This window comes from Pseudorca crassidens, chromosome 17 (assembly GCF_039906515.1).
Source record: "Pseudorca crassidens isolate mPseCra1 chromosome 17, mPseCra1.hap1, whole genome shotgun sequence".
Taxonomy (NCBI): Eukaryota; Metazoa; Chordata; class Mammalia; order Artiodactyla; family Delphinidae; genus Pseudorca; species Pseudorca crassidens.
In genome coordinates, this window is record NC_090312.1 from 62,481,997 (window position 1) to 62,502,183 (window position 20,187).

At 39.8% G+C, this 20,187-nt stretch overlaps 1 protein-coding gene across 3 annotated transcripts in view; it reads left to right on the top strand.

The window, feature by feature from the left end:
• Positions 1–20,187, top strand: part of TPD52 (tumor protein D52) — a 311,826-nt gene that overhangs the window by 220,747 nt on the left and 70,892 nt on the right. For 2 of the 3 annotated variants that reach the window (XM_067712006.1, XM_067712001.1), the window contains exon 3: positions 575–993. The exons of the other annotated variant lie outside the window; for it this stretch is intronic. In XM_067712006.1, the coding sequence (XP_067568107.1) occupies positions 575–743 (169 nt within the window). In that variant the 3' untranslated portion in view covers positions 744–993. Of the gene's footprint in view, positions 1–574; positions 994–20,187 lie in introns of those variants that run through there. 3 annotated transcript variants of the gene reach the window in all.

Consider the following 20,187-nt stretch of genomic DNA (forward strand, 5'->3'; position numbering starts at 1 on the left):
TCTTAAAATAATTGATCAAGGAAGAAAGACAAATGAGTATCAGTTTTCATTTGGTTTTATGAAATAATTGAATAATTTTTTTGACCAAATTGAGCCGTCATGCATGTTATGGCCAGCATTATACTTTAGTTACAGTTCAATCAATCCCCAGTACTAAGTACTTTGCACTTAGACTGTTTTCCATTTTGTTTTTGTAAAATTTCTTTTACTTTAAAAGAAGATTTTAATTTTAGAAGACAAATGTTTCTGAAAACATTTTTTCCCCTTGATACTTTTTGACTTTAAAAATAACTGACATTAAAATAAATGTCAGTTTCAAGAACCAACTTGTTTGAATTTCAGTTTGGAATACATTTTTATTTAGGTTATAAAATCTTTGAAGGCAGCTTTAAGATGAAAATTCTGATACAACTAAATTACTTTTCTGTCAAAAACAACTATTTCTCATATACTAGTGTTAATTTTGTTATCTTGAGCCAACACAAATTAAAATTAGAATTTGGGTTTTACTTTAAAGTAGTTGTTCATTTAGTGATATTCAGGATTAATGGAATTTTTTTTTCTTACTATTTAGGAAATACCAGAAAGGAACCAGAGTCCGGCTGCGACTATTAGATCTTGAACTTACATCTAGGTTCTTGGGAGCCACAACAGATACAACTATCCTAGAGGCTGAAGCAATTCTGTTAGGACTCCAGGAGAGTAAAGACTCAAAATCAAAAGAAGAACATCGTGAAAAATAAATGAACTTTGCTTAGCGTATTCACTCCTTTTTTGTTGAACCCAGGTATTCATCACGAATGCCATTAGACAATTATGAATAAATGATTGGAGAAGACATAGTAAATGCAAGCTATAATTATAGCTCTTATTTGTCAGAATTTTCTTTAGGTGTAGCTCTCCTCCTGTTTTTATACCCATTCTTTCCTTTGATTGGAATAGTGTAAACTGTACTGAGAAACTCTGTCATTCAATAAATATGTTTTGAGTGCACTCTGTGCATGGCACTGTTCTAAATACTAAAGAAACTGCAGTAAACAAGTTAGATAAAATTGCTTGCCTAGTGTAGCTTACCTCTGGCTGGGGGAAATTGATACAAATAAGTAAAATATTTATATATAGTATGTTAGGGATATGTGCTGAGGACAGAAATAGAGCGGGAAGGGCAGAGGATCTGAATAGACATTTTTCCAAAGAAGACATACAGATGGCCAAGAGGTACATGAAAAGGTGCTCAAAGTCAGGGAAACGTGTCAAAACCACGAGATACCACCTCACACCTGTTGGAATGGCTGTCATGAAAAGGCAAGAAATAGCAAGTGTTGGCGAGGATGTGGGGTTTTAAAAGGGAACCCTTGTGCACTGTTTGTAGGAATGTCAGTTGATGCAGCCACTATGGCAAACAGTATGGGGGTTCCTCAAACAATTAGAATTATCACATGTTCCAGCAATTCCACTTGTGGGTATTTCCAAAGAAAATGAAAATATTAACTCAAAAATATATGCACCCCCATGTTCATTGCAGCATTATTTACAATAGCCAAGGTATGGAAGCAACCTAAGTGTCCATCAATGGATTAATGGATAAGGAAACTGTGATACACATACACACACATAATGGAATATTATTCAGCCATTAAAAAATAAGGAAATCTTGCCTTTTTTTTTTTTTTTTTTTGCGGTACACGGGCCTCTCACTGTTGTGGCCTCTCCCGTTGCGGAGCACAGGCTCCGGACGCGCAGTCTCAGCGGCCATGGATCACGGGCCCAGCCGCTCCGCGGCATGTGGGATCTTCCCAGGCCGGGGCACGAACCCGTGTCCCCTGCATCGGCAGGTGGACTCCCAACCACTGCGCCACCAGGGAAGCCCATTTTTGCCATTTTTGACAACATGGATTGACCTTGAAGGCATTGTGCAATGTGAAATAAGTCAGAGAAAGATAAATACCATAAGATCTCACTTATATGTGGAATCTAAGAAAAAGAGCTCATGGATTCAGAGAAGAGATTGGTAGTTCCAGGGCAGGGGTTGGTGCTGGGGAGAGGGGGCAAAATGCGTGAGAGAGGTTAAAAAGTGCAAACTGCCAGCCATAAGATAAATAAGCCATAGGGATGTAATGTACAGCATGGTGACTATAGTTAATAATACTGTATCGTATATTTGAAAGTCGCTAAGAGAGTAGATTTTTTTTTTTTTTTTTTTTTTGGGACGCGGGCCTCTCACTGCTGTGGCCTTTCCCGTTGCGGAGCACAGGCTCTGGACGTGCAGGCTCAGCGGCCATGGCTCATGGGCCCAGCCGCTCCACGGCATGTGGGATCTTCCCGGGCCGAGGCACGAACCCGTGTCCCCTGCATCAGCAGGCGGACTCTCAACTACTGCACCACCAGGGAAGCCCAGGAGAGTAGATCTTAAAAGTTCTCATTACAAGGAAGAAAATTTTAAACTATGTATAGGGATGGATATTAACTAGACTTATTGTAGTGATCATTTCCCAATATACACAAATATCAAATCTTTCTGTACACCTGAAACTAATGTATTTCAATTATATATCAATTAAAAAAATAAAGCAAGGAATGGGGTTATGAGGTATCAGAGTGATAGACTGAAATTTAGGTTGTGCTGTCAATGGAAGCCCTCAGAATTTACTTTTTTTTTTTTTTTTGATGTAAAAGATTTTATTTTTCCAGTGATACGGTATTTAGAAAAAGCTCTTTAAAGAGCTTTTTTTTTAATTGAAATATAATTGACATATAATGGTATATTAGTTTCAGGTATACAACAGAATGATTCAATATTTATATATATTGCAAAATGATCACCACAGTAAGTCTAGTTAACATCCATCCCTGTATATAGTTACCAGGAATTCACTTGGATAATAACTGAAGGATTGAAGGAGCTAGTCCCATGAGTCCCTGGGAAAGAGTATTCTAACAGAGGGAACAGCTACTACAAAGGACCAGATTGTGCTTGTCCCAGTTAAGGGGCTTGGGAGGAAGCCATCGTAACTGAGCATAAGAGGAATAGGAGATGAACCTGAAGAAGTGAGGGAGGTCTTGTTGGTCCTGGTGTGAACTTTGGCTTTTATTTACTCTGATTGGGGTGGAGGGTCTTTGCAGGATTCTCAGCAGAGGAAGGGTATAATCTGACTGACAATTTCACTGGATCCTGTACTAGCTGGGTAGACTGAAGATGAACAAGGGCAGCAGCAGCAAAATGTTAGGAGACTTTGCAGCAATCCAGGTGAGAGATGCTGGTAGCTTGGACCAGTGGAGTAGCAGTGGAGGTGGTGAGAAGTGATTGCAATCTGGGTATATTTTGAAGGTAGAGACCGTGGTATTTCCTAACATATTAGATATGGAGTGTGTGATAAAGAGGAGTGAGGGATGACTCCAAGGTTTTTGGCCTGTGCAACTAGAAGAATTGAATTGCCTTTAATTGGAAAGGGAAGAGCAGGTTTGAGGGGGACTATGAGGGCTGTTTTGGACTCGTTAAATTTGAGATGCCTATTAACGACTTAAGTGGAGATGTTCTGCTGGCAGTTGGATACGTGGATCTGGAATTCATGGGAGAGGTCCTGATGTAGTATAAAAACTTGCAAATCATAAACACTTCATCGTACTTCACAAATTATGTAGGTCAAGCAACCCAGAACAAAGATGACCCATTAGACGAGTCCTGTATTAAGTGGGAATGACCCATCTCTGGTACTCCCACCAAGCTCCATCATCGGAGATTATCAGTGTATCACCTCAGCATGAACACTGTTGGTGGATCCTGAAGGTACAGCAGCTAGATGCTGTCTATGACGTACACTCCACAAATCAGACTCTCACTCTTTTTTAAACCACTTCATTGAGGTATGATTGACATGTAAAAAGCTGTACACATTTAATATATACAATTCAAGGAGTTTGAGGAGAAGTCTACAGCCATGAAACCATCACACCATCAAGACATAGACACGTCCATCACCTCACAAAGGTTCTTCCCACCCCCTTTATTTATTTATTTTTTGAGGGGGACCTGAATAGTGTGTTTTTATGCCTACCACAGTTTCCAAACATCCAAGAGCCAATGTATAAAAACTACAGTTCTGATTTGTCTTTTGGTTTTCTGAGCAAGAATATAAACTTGAAATAAATGAATTATCAGTCATGACAGGTTTACCATATCTTTGTAGGTGTATAATTTTATTTGAAATATAGATGTGTCATAAGTTTCTCAGCCCTTGCCAATGTCATTTTTATTTGGCCTAAGATTTAATTAATATGGCCAACTCTTTAGTTTTCCATTATGTAGAGAGGTACAGTGGTGTAGATTACCCTAATTATTCATATTTAGCTTTAGAATATACACCCTCCAGAAAGTAGGCATAGAAGGAACTTACCTCAACATAATAAAGGCCATATATGACAAACCCACAGCCAGCATTGTTCTCAATGGGGAAAAACTGAAACCATTTCCACGAAGGTCAGGAACAAGACAAGGTTGCCCACTCTCACCCCTATTATTCAACATAGTTTTGGAAGTTTTAGCCACAGCAATCAGAGAAGAAAAATAAAAGGAATCCAAATCAGAAAAGAAGTAAAACTGTCACTGTTTGCAGATGACATGATACTATACATAGAGAATCCTAAAAATGCTACCAGAAAACTGCTAGAGCTAATCAATGAATTTGGTAAAGCAGCAGGATACAAAATTAATGCACAGAAATCTCTTGTATTCCTATACACTAATGATGAAAAATATGAAAGAGAAATTAAGGAAACACTCCCATTTACCATTGCAACAAAAAGAATAAAATACCTAGGAATAAACCTAACTAAGGAGACAAAAGACCTGTATGCAGAAAACTATAAGACACTGATGAAAGAAATTAAAGATGATACAGATGGAGAGATATACCACGTTCTTGGATTAGAAGAATCAACATTGTGAAAATGACTATACTACCCAAAGCGATCTACAGATTCAATGCAATCCCTATCAAACTACCACTGGCATTTTTCACAGAACTAGAACAAAAAATTTCACAATTTGTATTGAAACACAAAAGATCCCGAATAGCCAAAGCAATCTTGAGAAAGAAAAACAGAGCTGGAGGAATCAGGCTTCCAGGCTTCAGACTATATTACAAAGCTACAGTAATCAAGACAGTATGGTACTGGCACAAAAACAGAAATATAGATCAATGGAACAGGATAGAAAGCCCAGAGATAAACCCATGCACATATGGTCACCTTGTCTTTGATAAAGGAGGCAAGAATGTACAATGGAGAAAAGGCAGCCTCTTCAATAAGTGGTGTTGGGAAAATTGGACAGCTACATGTAAAAGAATGAAATTAGAACACTCCCTAACACCATACAAAAAAATAAACTCAAAATGGATTAAAGACCTAAATGTAAGGCCAGAAACTATCAAACTCTTAGAGGAAAACATAGGCAGAACACTCTATGACATAAATCACAGCAAGATCCTTTTTGATCCACCTCCTAGGGAGATGGAAATAAAAACAAAAATAAACAAATGGGACCTAATGAAACTTAAGAGCTTTTGCACAGCAAAGGAAACTATAAACAAGATGAAAAGACAACCCTCAGAATGGGAGAAAATATTTGCAAACAAAGCAACTGACAAAGGATTAATCTCCAAAATATACAAGCAGCTCATGCAGCTCAATATCAAAAAATCAACCCAATCCAAAAATGGGCAGAAGACCTAAATAGACATTTCTCCAAAGAAGATATACAGATTGCCAACAAACACGTGAAAGGATGCTCCACGTCACTAATCATTAGAGAAATGCAAATCAAAGCTACAATGAGATATCACCTCACACCAGTCAGAATGGGCATCATCAAAAAATCTACAAACAATAAATGCTGGAGAGGGTGTGGAGAAAAGGGAACCCTCATGCACTGTTGGTGGGAATGTAAACTGATACAGCCACTATGGAGAACAGTATGGAGGTTCCTTAAAAAACGAAAAATAGAAATACTATACGACCCAGCAATCCCACTACTGGGCAAATAACCTGAGAAAACCATAATTCAAAAATAGTCATGTACCACAGTGCTCATTGCATCACAATTTACAGTAGCCAGGACATGGAAGCAAGCTAAGTGTCCATCGACAGATGAATGGATAAATAAGATGTGGCACATATATACAATGGAATATTACTCAGCCATAAAGAGAAACAAAATTGAGTTATTTGCAGTGAGGTGGATGGACCTAGAGACTGTCATACAGAGCGAAGTAAGTCAGAAAGAGAAAAAAAAATACCGTATGTTAATACATATATATGGAATCTAAAAAAATAATTTTTCTGAAGAACCTAGGGGAAGGACAGGAATAAAGATGCAGACATAGAGAATAGACTTGAGGACACGGGGTGGGGAAAGGGTAAGCTGGGACGAAGTGAGAGAGTGGCATGGACATATATACACTACCAAATGTAAAATAGATAGCTAGTTGGAAGCAGCTGCATAGCACAGCGAGATCAGCTCAGTGCTTTGTGTCCCCCTAGAGGGGTGGGATATGGAGGGTGGGAGGGAGACGCAAGAGGGAGAGGTTATGGGGATATATGTATACATATAGCTGATTCACTTTGTTATACAGCAGAAACTAACACACCATTGTAAAGCAATTATACTCCAATAAAGATGTTAAGAAAATAAAAATAAAATTAAAAAGTATATATATTTTTCGATGAAGCAAATCCTTTTTTTAAATTGTGGTAAAATATACCTAATGTACGATTATCATTTTAACCATTTTTAAGTGTGCAATCCAGTGGCTTTAAGTATTGATACATGCTCATTGTTGTGCAACCATGACCAATATTGATCACCAGAACTTTTTCATCATCTCAAACTGAAGCTCTCTATCCATTAAGCAATAACTCCCTGTTTCTCTCTGCCCCCATCCTCCATAACCATCAGTCTATTGTACTTTTCTGTCTATAAATTTGACTACTCTAGGTAGTACTGTACAATAAGTGAAATCATACAATATTAATCCTTTCATGTCTGGTTTATCCCACTTACCATAAATGTTTTCAAAATTCATCCATGTTGCAGCATGTATCAGAATTTCATTCCTTTCTAAAGTGGAATAATATTTATTGTATGTATATACCACATTTGTTTATCCATTCATCTATCAATGGACATTGAGTTGTTTCCAGGTTTTGGCTGCTGTGAATAATGCTGCTGTGAACGTTGTGCTAGAATATATTTTTGAACTTACAATTGAATGAGTCTGTGACCTAAACAGCTTAACGGCATGAAAGAAAAATATGCTATCCCATAATAAGTAATGGGGTGATTCAAGATAAGCTGGTTCATTGTACAGCATCTTCACAAACTCCTTTCTTGCACTCCTTTCAGGTGTTTGATGAAACCCATAACCACCCCCAGTGCTTTGCCAAAAAGAACTGGCCTCTTTCTGTATTTGCTGATTTGCCCTTTTCCATGCAAATGTTCTTTCTATTTCCATGGTGTTTCAAACAACTAGGAAAGACTTTAGAAATCATCTAGGCCAGGAATTTAAAACATTTATGGGCACAGAAACCCTTATTCAAATAAAATTTTACTTAGTGTGAAAGATTGAATTATTGATCTCAATTCTTCCCTTCAGTGTAGTAATACTATAAATGCATACTCTCAGCGTGGTCTTATGATGATGAATTATACTTTCCTACCCCTTGACTTTGGACTTGGGCATATGACTTGCTTTGGCCGGTGGGATCTTAGTGACAGTGAACAGAGGCTGAAACATTCTTTAGTGTTTGGCTTTGCTCTATGGCACAGACCTTCAGAGCAGAGCCAAGCCTAATGGACCCACAGCCTGAAACAGAGCCATCCCAGACTTGTAGACCAGTGAGTGAAGTGAAAGCTTATTGTAAACCACTGACATTTTTGTGGCTGTTTGTTAAGCAGCAATAGCTAACTGATACAGAAATTAGTACCTAGAAGTGGCATTGGTCCTGGGATTGGGTGGTAGGCAGCAGGAAAATTGTTATGGGGGACTAGAAAAATAGCAGCCTGTGTTAAGTAGTAGCAAGACATTTGGTAAAACTGTCACCTGAGGTAACTTAGAAGATAGAAAACATACCTAATTAACAGAGACATTTGGCAAAAACTTTTGAGGCAGAATGTTGGAAGCATAAGATGCATTTAATAAGGTACTACAAGAAATAGTTGAATTCAGGAAAAATTTTATCAAACCAGGGGTGTAGGCATTAAAACATTGCTCAAGCAAAAGTGAAATCCACAGTGTTGACATGACCTCAGGGTAAAGACCAAATCTAGAATGTAGCTAAAACATCTTGAAAGGACTTTTGAAAGGACTAAAATATGTCTAGCAGATTCTTTCAGATGGACAGAAGAACTCACAGAAATCATAAGGGCAAAGTGTCACAGAAGCCTGAATGTGCCCAAAGTGAAGTAATTAAGTTTAGAGAGATAAAGTCTTACCTCAAAAAAAAAAAAAAATTGTGGGTGTGCCTTTTGCATATGAAGTTTATTGGAATCAAATAAGTAGAAAGCTCAAAAAGTTTTGGGGAGATACATTTTGACAGAAGTGCTTCCAGTCTAGACTAAAAGAGTCTGAAACTGTTCAAGATATAAAAAGATTTCATGAACCCCAACTCCTACAGCCAGGAAGGGGTCTTTAAAAATGGCTTAGCTGATATGTTCTTATGTTCTTCTTATGTTCTCTTCACAAGATGGCAAGGAGTATGACAGAACAGAAAGAACCTCTTGAGAAGCCAGGAACAGTGGAGAAAGATGGACCTGAGAGCCAACCCTGTGAGGCAGAATAGGGGTCTAATCGACGAACACCCCTTACCTTAAGATGGGATTCCCATAATATTTACCTACTAGGATTTTAAAATTGCTGTGGTCCAGTAATTGCTGTGTGCCCTCTATTCTTTACCTTTTCAAATTGGAGTATTTATTGCAGTCATCATGTTCCACCATTACACATTAGGTGTTATAGTAATTATATATTGCTAAGTAAAATATTACCCCCAAATTTAGCAGTTTAAAACAACACACATTTATTATGTCACAGTTTCTGTGGGTTCAGGACCCCAGGCACAATTTAAGTGGGTCCTCTGATTCTGAGTCTGTCACAGGCCTTCATTCAAGTTGTCAGCCAGGGATGGGGTCTCATCTGAAGGTTTGACTGGGGAAGGGTCCTCCCCCACGCTCACTTACATGGTTGGCAGGATTCAGTTTTCTGAGGGCTCCTATATGGAAGGCCTTAACTCCTTGGTGGCTTTTGAGTGGAGGTCACCCTCAGAGCTTCCTCCACATGGCACCTTGCTTCAACAAAGTCATCAAGATAAAAAGAGATCCATCTGCTGGCAAGATGGAAGTCACTATCTTATGTGACCTAATCAGAAAAGTGACATCCCCTTAAAGTTGCCATATTCTATTGGTTAGAAGGAAGTTACTCAAGGGAAGAGGATAACTCAAGGCTATGAATGCCAAGAGGTGGGGACCATTGGAGTCATTTTAGAAGCTGCTTGCCTTAGGTATGTGGAAGGCAGATAATTTTCTATTTAGTTTATAGGTCTCTGGGTCAAGAGTAGCAGGGTCTGGACTTCATAGAGATCACAAGATCCTGGATTTTTTGCAGATACCATAATTGGATAAGGCTTAGGGGAGGGGGCAGTCATCGGATACGAGTGAATAAGTTTTTCATGTGAGTAGGATGTAAATAGCTGTAACCAAGAGGACAACCATGACAGATTGGATTACTTACCCCAATTCTCCACTCCCCTGTAGTAGAACCCTTGCTATAGTCTCATGATGGATAGGGTGTAGAACCCTTGCTATTGGGGAACTCGTTTCTATAATTGATATAAGCTAAAAGATACAAGTAAGTTCAGGAAACATTTAGACGAATCTATGAATGGTAAACCCAGATTTGAGTAATAAAGGAAACCAGGGAGTTTGAAATGAATCCCAAAACTTCTGAGGCCAACATTAATGGAATACTAAGAGACTTTGAAACCACAGGCTGGTTAGACCATTGGGCTGACCCAGTATTGCATTTCTTATATTCATATCATTTGGTTTTAAAAATAAATACACATTTTAGTATAAATTCCTAAGGGAAACTTGTAGTTTATTTGAAAAGACTGTAACTTCCCCCCATGTTTCTTTTAAACTAATTACAAAGAACTCAGAGATGCTCTAAGCCAAAGGATGTAGGAAGCTCTATGAATGAAAGTGTGTGATTTTATGTTCTCACACCTGCGTTCTATGTGCGGGAAATGGAAAACAGGATTTTGAACATAGGATCTTAGCCTCCAGGTAAGAAATTATATGGGACCCTGAAATCATCCTGTGGACAGATGAAATCTTTAGAAACCAAAAAGTGGCTCAGATTACTACCATTTGCTTCACAAAATTGCCTGCTTGAAAAAACAATCCAACTTTTTTTTTTTTTTTTTTTTTACCATACTCTATAAGTCTCAAATCATTATGGTTTGGGAAAAATGCACATGAGACTGTGATAGCAATAATTACTTCAAATGAATAAAAGAAAGCAAGATATTGTGTTTTTTTTCCAGGCAACATTTAAATGCAGAATCCTTCATTTTTAGATGCAGTAAATACCACAGAAGCCAGTAGATAAAAATGATGTCCTAACTCCCAAAACCATACCAAAGCAGTGGGAATTCCACTCAGGCGGGCAGCTGAGACAAGGATTGTGGGTAAATGCTGCAAGCCTGTTGGTGGGAAATAATGGTACGTCTGAGTTATGTTGCTGCATAAGTATCTTTTAGATATATTTAGTGATGACCAATGCACTAGTAAATTTCCAAAATAGAACCACAAAATAGATTACAATTTAAGGTAATCCCATGCCTGTAATTTTGTTTTTAAAAAATATTCTGGGCCATTAGCCATTTCTATCTTTGTTAACACCTCTGCCTTCCCACTCATCCTCTGGTGCAGGTGTTAACAGAATTTGAAACGACTAATGGACCAGAAAAAGTCCTGGAAAATCTACCAAGTGGGTACTATAATCAGCCTCCACATCTTCTAACTTAAATGTTCCTTGACAGGTGTGGAGCAAGAACTAGAAAAGACATTCTTCCACAAGAGCAAGAAGGAAAGTGATTATAAAGTGGGATCCTCTGGTAAACCACAACTTAAAGTCTTACTCATGTGAGGTGAATTAACTTTGCAGTGGCTATCTTTAAATAATTCTCTAAGCCTAGGAAGTAATCCGTCATGGCTGTTTACAGTGTGGATTGGATGACCACTTGAGTCTGTAATGTTTAGGGAAGACTCTACAAAGTTTCCATGGTTATTCAGGGAAACAGACTCTGAACTCACCTATAACAAAGAACTTGAGCTCATTAGGCAAGACTTGCGCATCCTTATAGGACCCGAGGGTATGTTTTGGCTTATGGTCCTAACGCCCTGTCCCAAGACAGAGACCAGCTTCTGCTTTCATCAGAGTGTTCCTTCACACAGCACTTCAAGCATATCTAGAGAGCTCCAAGTCAAGGCCCAGGGAAGCCAGACCCAAAGAAATTTAGGTGTCCTCTCTCCCCTGTGTCAGGGCCTGCTTGTCAGGTTTATTTCCCATTCCAAAGCCATCTTCCTCCCGATGAAAGACAGGGACTGTCCACAGAAGTATGCCTCTTCCCTGGAGCCTAGACAGGATTTGCATATTGGGATAAAACACTGTAATCTTCACATCTGTTGCAGAAAGATATAGGGAGGCATGGTCATTAACTAATGTTCTCCAAACCTCATGGCTTCATCGGTGGTGACCTGCCTCCACTTTCCACCACAAAATCTCTATTCAGTTGTAATAGGGAAGACTCCATATTGGATCCATTTCTTTTACTTTAACCTTTGTATTCAATTGCTTTTGCTACAAGTTAATCACTAAAGGGATGTTGCCTATGGCTTAAAGTATACACAGTGGCCCATCTCTGGGAGCCCTGCCTCCCATGCCTGAGTGTTAAGCTCAAAAACTTTGTTTAGCTCAGAGGAAACATCCTGATCAGGCCCACCTGTGAATGGCTGCAGGGAAAGAAGAAATTAACACATCCTCTTCAGAGTCTGGCCAGAAAGAGGAAACAGTTGCAAAATCTTATCACCTCTTTTTGCTTTACCTCCTCCCCTCCCCCTCTTTGTTTAAAAGAAACTAGCATCCAAGCCCCAGGCAAGGTGGTTCTTTGGGACACTAGTCCACCATCATCTTGATCTGCTGGCTTTCCAAATAAAGCCACTATTCCTTGCCCCAATAACTCACCTCTCAATTTATCAGCCTGTCATGTGATGAGCAGTACAAGCTTGAACTTGGAAACACAGTGAGTTCATACTAGCATTAGCAAAGGTGCCAAGACACCACATATTCTTTATGCTGTTTCTACTGCTCTCAATTTTCTCCCTATCATCTCTTCATCAATATACATTCAATACAAAATACTTTCCCCAGTATAAGCCAAGTTTAGTACTTAAAAATAATTTTAGAGAAATATGGAAAACATAATCTACTATTTTTCTGACTAACCATTTCTAATGGCATGTTCACATGGTTGACATTTATTAGAAAAAAATTCTTTAAAAATTTTATGGATCAAAAATATGGTAAACTCTTGCTTAATCGGAGAGATGTCAGTTGCTAGGGAAAATGTAAATGTCTACACAACAAAATCTTGCCTACAAAACTCTAAAATGGATTACTCAGTCTCCTGCCCCCAAAAACATTTCCTGCTTTTTAAAATAGAGAATACTGAACAGGATTTAAAGTTTCCCTTTATGACTCAGGGCCACCATTATGGAAAACAATTTCATAATGATGTGATTTCCCAGGGATTATTAAGGTGGGTAGAGTTGCCAGTTCCTACTGAGTGGCCCAGGATCATCGCACTCATTGAAGTTTTTATCTTGTTACCTATCACCTCCCTTGCTATCAGATGATACTCTTTACTTATGTCAATTTACCTGCTTCTTCTAGGAATCCCCACGCTGCTCTTAATCTAGCTTTGGGAGATTCTTTTTTTTTTTTTTTTTTTTTTTGCCGTACGCGGGCCTCTCACTGTTGTGGCCTCTCCCGTTGTGGAGCACAGGCTCCGGACGCGCAGGCTCAGCGGCCATGGCTCACGGGCCCAGCCGCTCCACGGCATGTGGGATCTTCCTGAAGCGGGGCACGAACCCGTGTCCCCTGCATCGGCAGGCGGACTCTCAACCACTGCGCCACCAGGGAAGCCCTGGGAGATTCTGATTATACACTAAATGACTCTCAATGACAATCCATCAGTTCTTCTATTTGTTTTAAACATTTTTGCTCCCTCCTTTCTCTGCTGTCAGCTGTCACTTTTATTGGTGTCAGTGTGCTTTTCTGTTTCTAACTTAGATGCTTGTTTTACAGTAGCCTGGAAGAGGGTTGAGAGCAATTTTGTAGAATTGTAGAAATGTGCATACATTTTGTGATATCTATTTTCTATCTGAAACCTTTCAGTCCATTTTTTCCAGAACCACAGCTCTGTTTTAGATGTTAAAAACTGTTATCAGTCTATCATTGAAATGAAAGATTTTAGAAAAAAAGAGAAGACAAATAAGAAAATAATTGACTAGGTTTCAAATCAATTTTGAGTGTCCTGGTACAATTTCCCAGGCCTAAAGTATCTGAGTAAAGAAGTGGATGGAAGAATGGTTGGATTAATTATTTCAACTTTGAAGCCTATTAGTACGTTGTAGATTTATCTCTTAGGGAGTTATTTACACTTTCTTAATAAACTGTTAATATGTCCAAGATAGGGATTAGGTTTCACTCATTGTCATGTCTTCTGTGCCCAACACAGTGTCAGACACAGAGAAAATGTTCATCTATATCTGTTTAATGTAATTTAGTGGATTCAGTGGCCACCACTGTACAAAATCCTCTATCAACAGAGAAAGTTTAGATGTTCTGCAAACTCTGCCCCCCAAGGTGGGAAGCAGACAGTTTTAGCAATAAGACTGGTACACATAATCTCCTGGATTCCCGTCCATTTTGCTCTTCCCTACCTCTACTCTTCACCTCCACTGCCACCCCGTGCTTTCTGAGCTACCACTTTGTTTTAGAGGCTTTGAACAGAAGCTCTGAAAGATGATGCTATATGAACATATTTTGGGTGTCCATATGAGTCTGGTTCATATCTCCTGGTAATTTTCCAGCAAAAAGCTGGTTGCTGGGCCCATGTCTCCATGTTTAGCCTTTTGCTGGCCTGCAAGGCAAGGACAGAGAAGGTGACTGTGTGTGTGACTTGAAAGGATGTCTCATTATTTATTTTTTATTTTTTTTATTTTTGTGGTATGCGGGCCTCTCACTGTTGTGGCCTCTCCCGTTGTGGAGCACAGGCTCCGGACGTGCCGGCTCAGCAGCCATGGCTCACGGGCTTAGTTGCTCCGCGGCATGTGGGATCCTCCCGGACCGGGGCATGAACCCGCGTCCCCTGAATTGGCAGGCGGACTCTCAACCACTGCGCCACCAGGGAAGCCCCAAGTATGTCTCATTATTTCATGTTAACTGGGCTCTTTCACTTCTGCATTGGCACAAACATTAGAGTATTCACTATATTCATTGCAACCAGGGAAGAATTTCTTGAGTCTAAAGGTTGTGGGAAGTTTGAGGAGACAGAAAAGGAGAAGGCCCAGAATTCCATTCTCTCTTGGAGCATTCTGGTGCGTTCATGAATTGCATGCAGGTCTGGTAGACCTTCAATGTCCACTGCTTTCCTGCCTCTGAGTACTTTTCCCTCCATCACTCATAGATGCTGTTTACCCAAGAGTTGACAGGCAGCTTTTTCCTCAAGGATGCTGGAAAGATGGTTCCATTGAAGCTAAGCATTTGGCTCCCCGTTCGATACCACAAAAAGTGGACAAGGATGCCTCTTAATCAAGTTTGTCCTCACAAAGAGATAATCTCTGCTCTTTGATTTGAGAACCACTCCTCTGCCCCCATTCTCATAGTAAACAATGGCTTGTTAAACTTTTCTCTGTGTCTATACACAAAACAACGTCACTCAAACAGAGTGAATAATTGCATGGTCTACACAGTATAACTTCCATCTGTTCCATCTGTGTTTCTTCTAGCCCAAGTCCCACAGATTAAGCTATGATGTAACAGGTGAAATATTTCTATTATTTACCTAAAAATGAAAATGCAAGCAGTGGGAGCTATGAAAGAGGCCTGGCTAGACTCAAACTACTGACATCAGACAGTCTTCTTACATATACTCTCACAGGCAAGTTCTAGGGAACTTGTTTGTTTATTTGCGTATTAGGATTTCAGAACAGATAAGTTGAACTGCTCTTTTTCTGTGTCCATTCCAAGTTGTAGTTAAAATAAAACAAAACAGCAACGACAATAAAAAAACATTTTTTAAGTGATTGTGTACAGTTTTTTGGCACTAATATAAGCTGTATGCTGGAAGCTACTCATTTTTCTGACCTCAAATTCAGGTCTATGAGTCTGATCCCCCAGGGAATAGATAAGAGAGGGCACCTTGTTTTTGTGGACTTGAAAGTGACTTTAAGTACATAACTTCCGGATGGATATTCTGGCCCATCAGGCTTTACCAAAATTTGTTTTGATATTGAGTTGTATGATCTGCTTATATATACATTGGATACTCACAAGCCAATTAAAAAATGGGCAGAAGACCTGAATAGACATTTTTCCAAAGAGGAAATGCAGGTGGCCAACAGAAACATGAAAAGATGATCAACATTGCTAATCATCAGGGAAATGCAAATCAAAACCACAGTAAGATATCACCTCACACCTGTCAGAATGGCCATCATCAAAAAGAACACAGATAGCAAATGTTGGCAAGGATGTGGAGAAAAGGGAACCCTCGAATGCTGTTGGTGAGAATGTAAATTGGTGCAGCTACTGTGAAAAACAGTAAGGAGGTTTCTCAAAGAACTAAAAATAGAACTACCATATGACCCAGCAATTCCACTCTGGTGTATATATCCAAGAAAAAAAAAACAAAAAAACAAAAGAAATCATTCAAAAAGATACATGAACCTCAATGTTCATAGCAGCATCATGTACAATAGCCAAGATATGGAAGCAGGCTAAGTGTCCATCAACAGATGAATGGATAAAGAAGATGCAGTATATATATACAATGGAATACTACTCAGCCATACAAAGAATGAAATTTTGCCATTTGCAGCAACATGGGTGGACTTGGAGGACAAGTCCCCTCAGCCCCACAGTGTGTAGCCTCTGCCTGCAAATTCAGTGTCCAGCCAACCTCTATCTCCTCGCCTCTCTTATCACACTTCCTGCCTCCCTGTCATTCAAGCCTCAGACTGTCTGGCTTAACTAGCCTTCCGGGTAGGCAGGACTCACCTATGGGCATTTCCATGGTAGTACGTTCTTAAAAGAAACAAACAGAAGAAGCAGCAAACAGTAATATATTCTCCAAGCAGGTAGTATATTTTCAAATTTTCTTATGACTTATTGGATTCCTTTCCAGCTTTTCATGGTCTTTTCACTTTGGTTTGCACATGTTTTAATATCCTCAAAATAGCTTATCTTGAAATCTTGCCTTCCATTTTGTAGAGAACCCAGAAGGAGAATGGCGCCTTTCTGAAAAGCCAAATAACTATGTGTCTTGTTGTAACAAAAAGAATCGTTACTTAGGAGCAAAGTATCACCATAGTTAAATGCTCTCCAGATGCCTGCTCTGCCACCAGAGTATAAACAGATATTTTCTGGTCTGTATTTACCTCTTTAAAATGCAGCTCTTTAAAACACACACACACACACACACACACACACGAAAGAATTAAGGGGTTCTCGTCTCTAACTTTGGACAATTAGTAGTATTTCCCCAAAGGGAGACAAAGGGGGATTAGAACCTGGCCTGTCACTATGGAAACTTGATCAGTTGGCTGGACTTCATGGAAGCCCGCCTGGACTGCGTGTTGGAGGTCCCCATTCCTGGGAGCATTCCTACTCCCCAGAGGCTTTCAGTGAGGAATACTCAACAATGAGAAACAAGTAGAAAAGCTTAAACATCTCAATGAGCAGAATCCAGTATGGGGATCATCTCTGACAGGGGCTTCCTTGAAAGACAGTGTGGCCATCACATTCCACCTGGTACTACTGTGGAGACCAGGGCACAAGGATGAACAAAGCCAATACAGTCCTGGCCTCCTGGAGCTTAACTTCAGTGGGGAAACAGATATTGTACCCATACTCTCAAAAATAAATATATAAGCAGAAATTTGTTAAGTTCCAGAAAGAAAAAGTTCTGTTTGCATGGGAACGTAACTGGGTGACTTGGTTTAGATCGGAGGAGTCAGGAAAAGTCTCAGCAAGGATGGGGGAAACTGCGTGCAAGCACATATATGAAGACCCAAGGGCATGTGAGAGCTCGGCCAGATGCAGAGACAGAGACATCAATGGGCAGAAGTGTCAGGATCATTATGGGGTGAGTATTTTTTCAGGAGAAAATCAACAGTGATGGCTTTACAAACCTGACAACCTTGAAACTGCTTCTTTGAAGATAAAAAAACGCAAAATTTTAACAGTTAATGCAGTAAAATTACCACTTGATTATGGGTAATCTAAAAATATTCGTGTGAGCTGTATTCATTAGTTCAACCCTATGTAAGAGAAAAGGCAACAACAGTGGCTGAAGCTACAGAGAGGTTTCTTGTTCTCAGTGGCTGGTTGTTTGGTAGCTCAAGGTCTCTGTGATTCTTGGCCTTTTCCTCATGACTACAAGGTAGCTGCTTATGCTCCAGCAGTCACTATCTCAACTTTCCAGGCAGGGACAGGAGTGACGTGTACATCAGGAAAGCAAAACTTTGGATGGTGCTTGTCAGTAGACATCATATAAATTTTTTTTTAGTGTCATGTGGCTTCTCCAAGTTGCCAGAGAAGACTGGAAGTATTTTTAATTTGGGCATCAAAATTGGGTTCTATAATTAAGGAAAAAAGGGAATATGGATGTTGGATGGGCAATTAGTTGCCTTTGCAACCTATAGTTTTTTAGCCTACTCTGTAGGTGGAAATCCTTTTTTCTATACCCATGCAAAATGTGTCACATGTATTTCAATAAATTATGACTTTGGGGCATGTGTTCATCATCTTCTCTATGATCCCCGACAGTCTGAAGGAGTCTTTTGCAGTATTAACTGGACTTCAACCAAAATGAATCTTCTCCAACGAATCATTCGATTAACCTTTGTGTTTAACACAAATTTGTTTCCCTTTAGGGTTGTATTTTGTCCAGTTCCCTAAAACCAGAGCATCAGATCCGCTCCACTCCCCTGTTAGAGGCAGACAGACATGTGTTGGCTTCTGCAGCCTGTCTGCTGTAGTTTGGGAGTGAAAGAAAACCAAGAAATAAACTTTCTGAGTGGTTTAATCAATCCAAGATGCATGCTATTTTCAGATCATCTGTTGCTTTTGTATTTTAGAACTCTAGATTAGCTTTGCCCGTCAGTATATTCTGAGATCTTTGTTTAATTGAACATTCTCCTGGGTTGAACTTGAGGAACCAAGGAAATGATTGGGTCTGAGTGGTGGAAGGCTCCAGTAGGTATCTGGGACACCACGACTTATATCCTCATGGTCTCATGTGTTATTTCAGCCAGTGTTGGGGTGACAAGTCTATGTAGGTTTTGGTACATTTTGTGCTGACAGTGCCCCTTAAGCACATAACCACATGTGGTGTCCAGCCTATATGTTGGCCCTTGATTATCTCCACCTTCTGGTATCTCAGTCTTGTATAGTTCTTCCCCACATTGTATCAGAATTGGTCTGTGTGGCCAATAACATAGATACTATTGGCTAGGTCATAGAAGACATCATAGCTTCTGCCTTATTCTCTCTCTTGGAACTCTCATTCTGGGAGAAGCTAGCTGCCATGCTGTAAGGGCACTCAAGCAGCCCTCTGGAGAGACCCACATGATGAGTCAATAAAGCCTACTGCCAACAGCCAGTGAAGAACTGAGATATTCTGCCATCAGCTGTGAGAGTGAGCCTTCTTGGAAGCAGATCCCCCAGCCCTCATTGAGCCTTACAATGACAGAAGCCTGGGTCAACATTTTGAGTGACACTGAGCTATAATTACCCAGCTGCTCCTATATTCCTGACTCACAGAAACTATGAAATAATAATTGTTTGTGGTTTAAAACCACTAACTTTGGGGCTTATCTATTATGCAGCAATAGGTGTTATATCACATATTTTTGCTTTCTACCCTGGGGCACCGCAGATACTGATGACTGTTGGTTTGGCCCAAGTGTACACATAGATCAGGAAGTTAACACTCTTGATGATGATCTTTGACTAAAGAGATGGGAACTGATGGACCTGCTTCCTATCTTTCAAGAGGACGATTCTGGAAGACATTAAGTGGGTTTCTCGGGTGGCCCCTGAGAAGAATCAAGCCCTGTTTCCCACTGTCGTGTGTTCCCCTCCTTTGTTGCCTTACTTTCCCTGATCTCTCTCTCCTCCTTCCTAGGATCACCTCCCAAATGACCTATCTGCACACAAGCCCTGGTATCAAGCGCTTCCTTCAGGGAAACCCAAGCTAAGATGAGGAGAGTGTGAATAAATACCACATGCCCCCCAAGCTGTTCTAAATGAGAACGTGAACGTTTGACTTAATGGATGAGAGCAGCAGCTTAGCCTAGCTTGAATGGAATATACAAATAAGGAGCTCATTTTATTGGAGGACTTCTTTAGCAATATAATGATAAACTCTTGTTTCTTTTTCTTCACTTTTAAAAAAAATTGAGCATTTTAGATGATGTCAGCTTTGAAAAGTTCCCAATTAGACATTTACATGTCAAGGGCCCTTATAAACCCTTTCTCTTGGCATTAATGAGGAATAAACTAGCTCCTGAGGCAAAAAAGCTACATTGTACATATTGCATTCCTCAGTCCTCAAAACAAGAGAACTTATTCTCAATAGGCATGATTGCCAAGTTCAGGCACAGTTAAGAAGTTTCTTAGGGCTTTGGTGTCCACAAAGGGAGTACCTCCACCCTACCAGCCTACACGGTGGTCTGCTGGAAGAGCAAGGGCTCACTGGGAAAGTATTTTCCTAAGGATAAAGAATTCATACTTCTTTCACTGTGGGGTTGGGGGGTGGGGTATCTTTCTTGGTCTCTGTCCACAT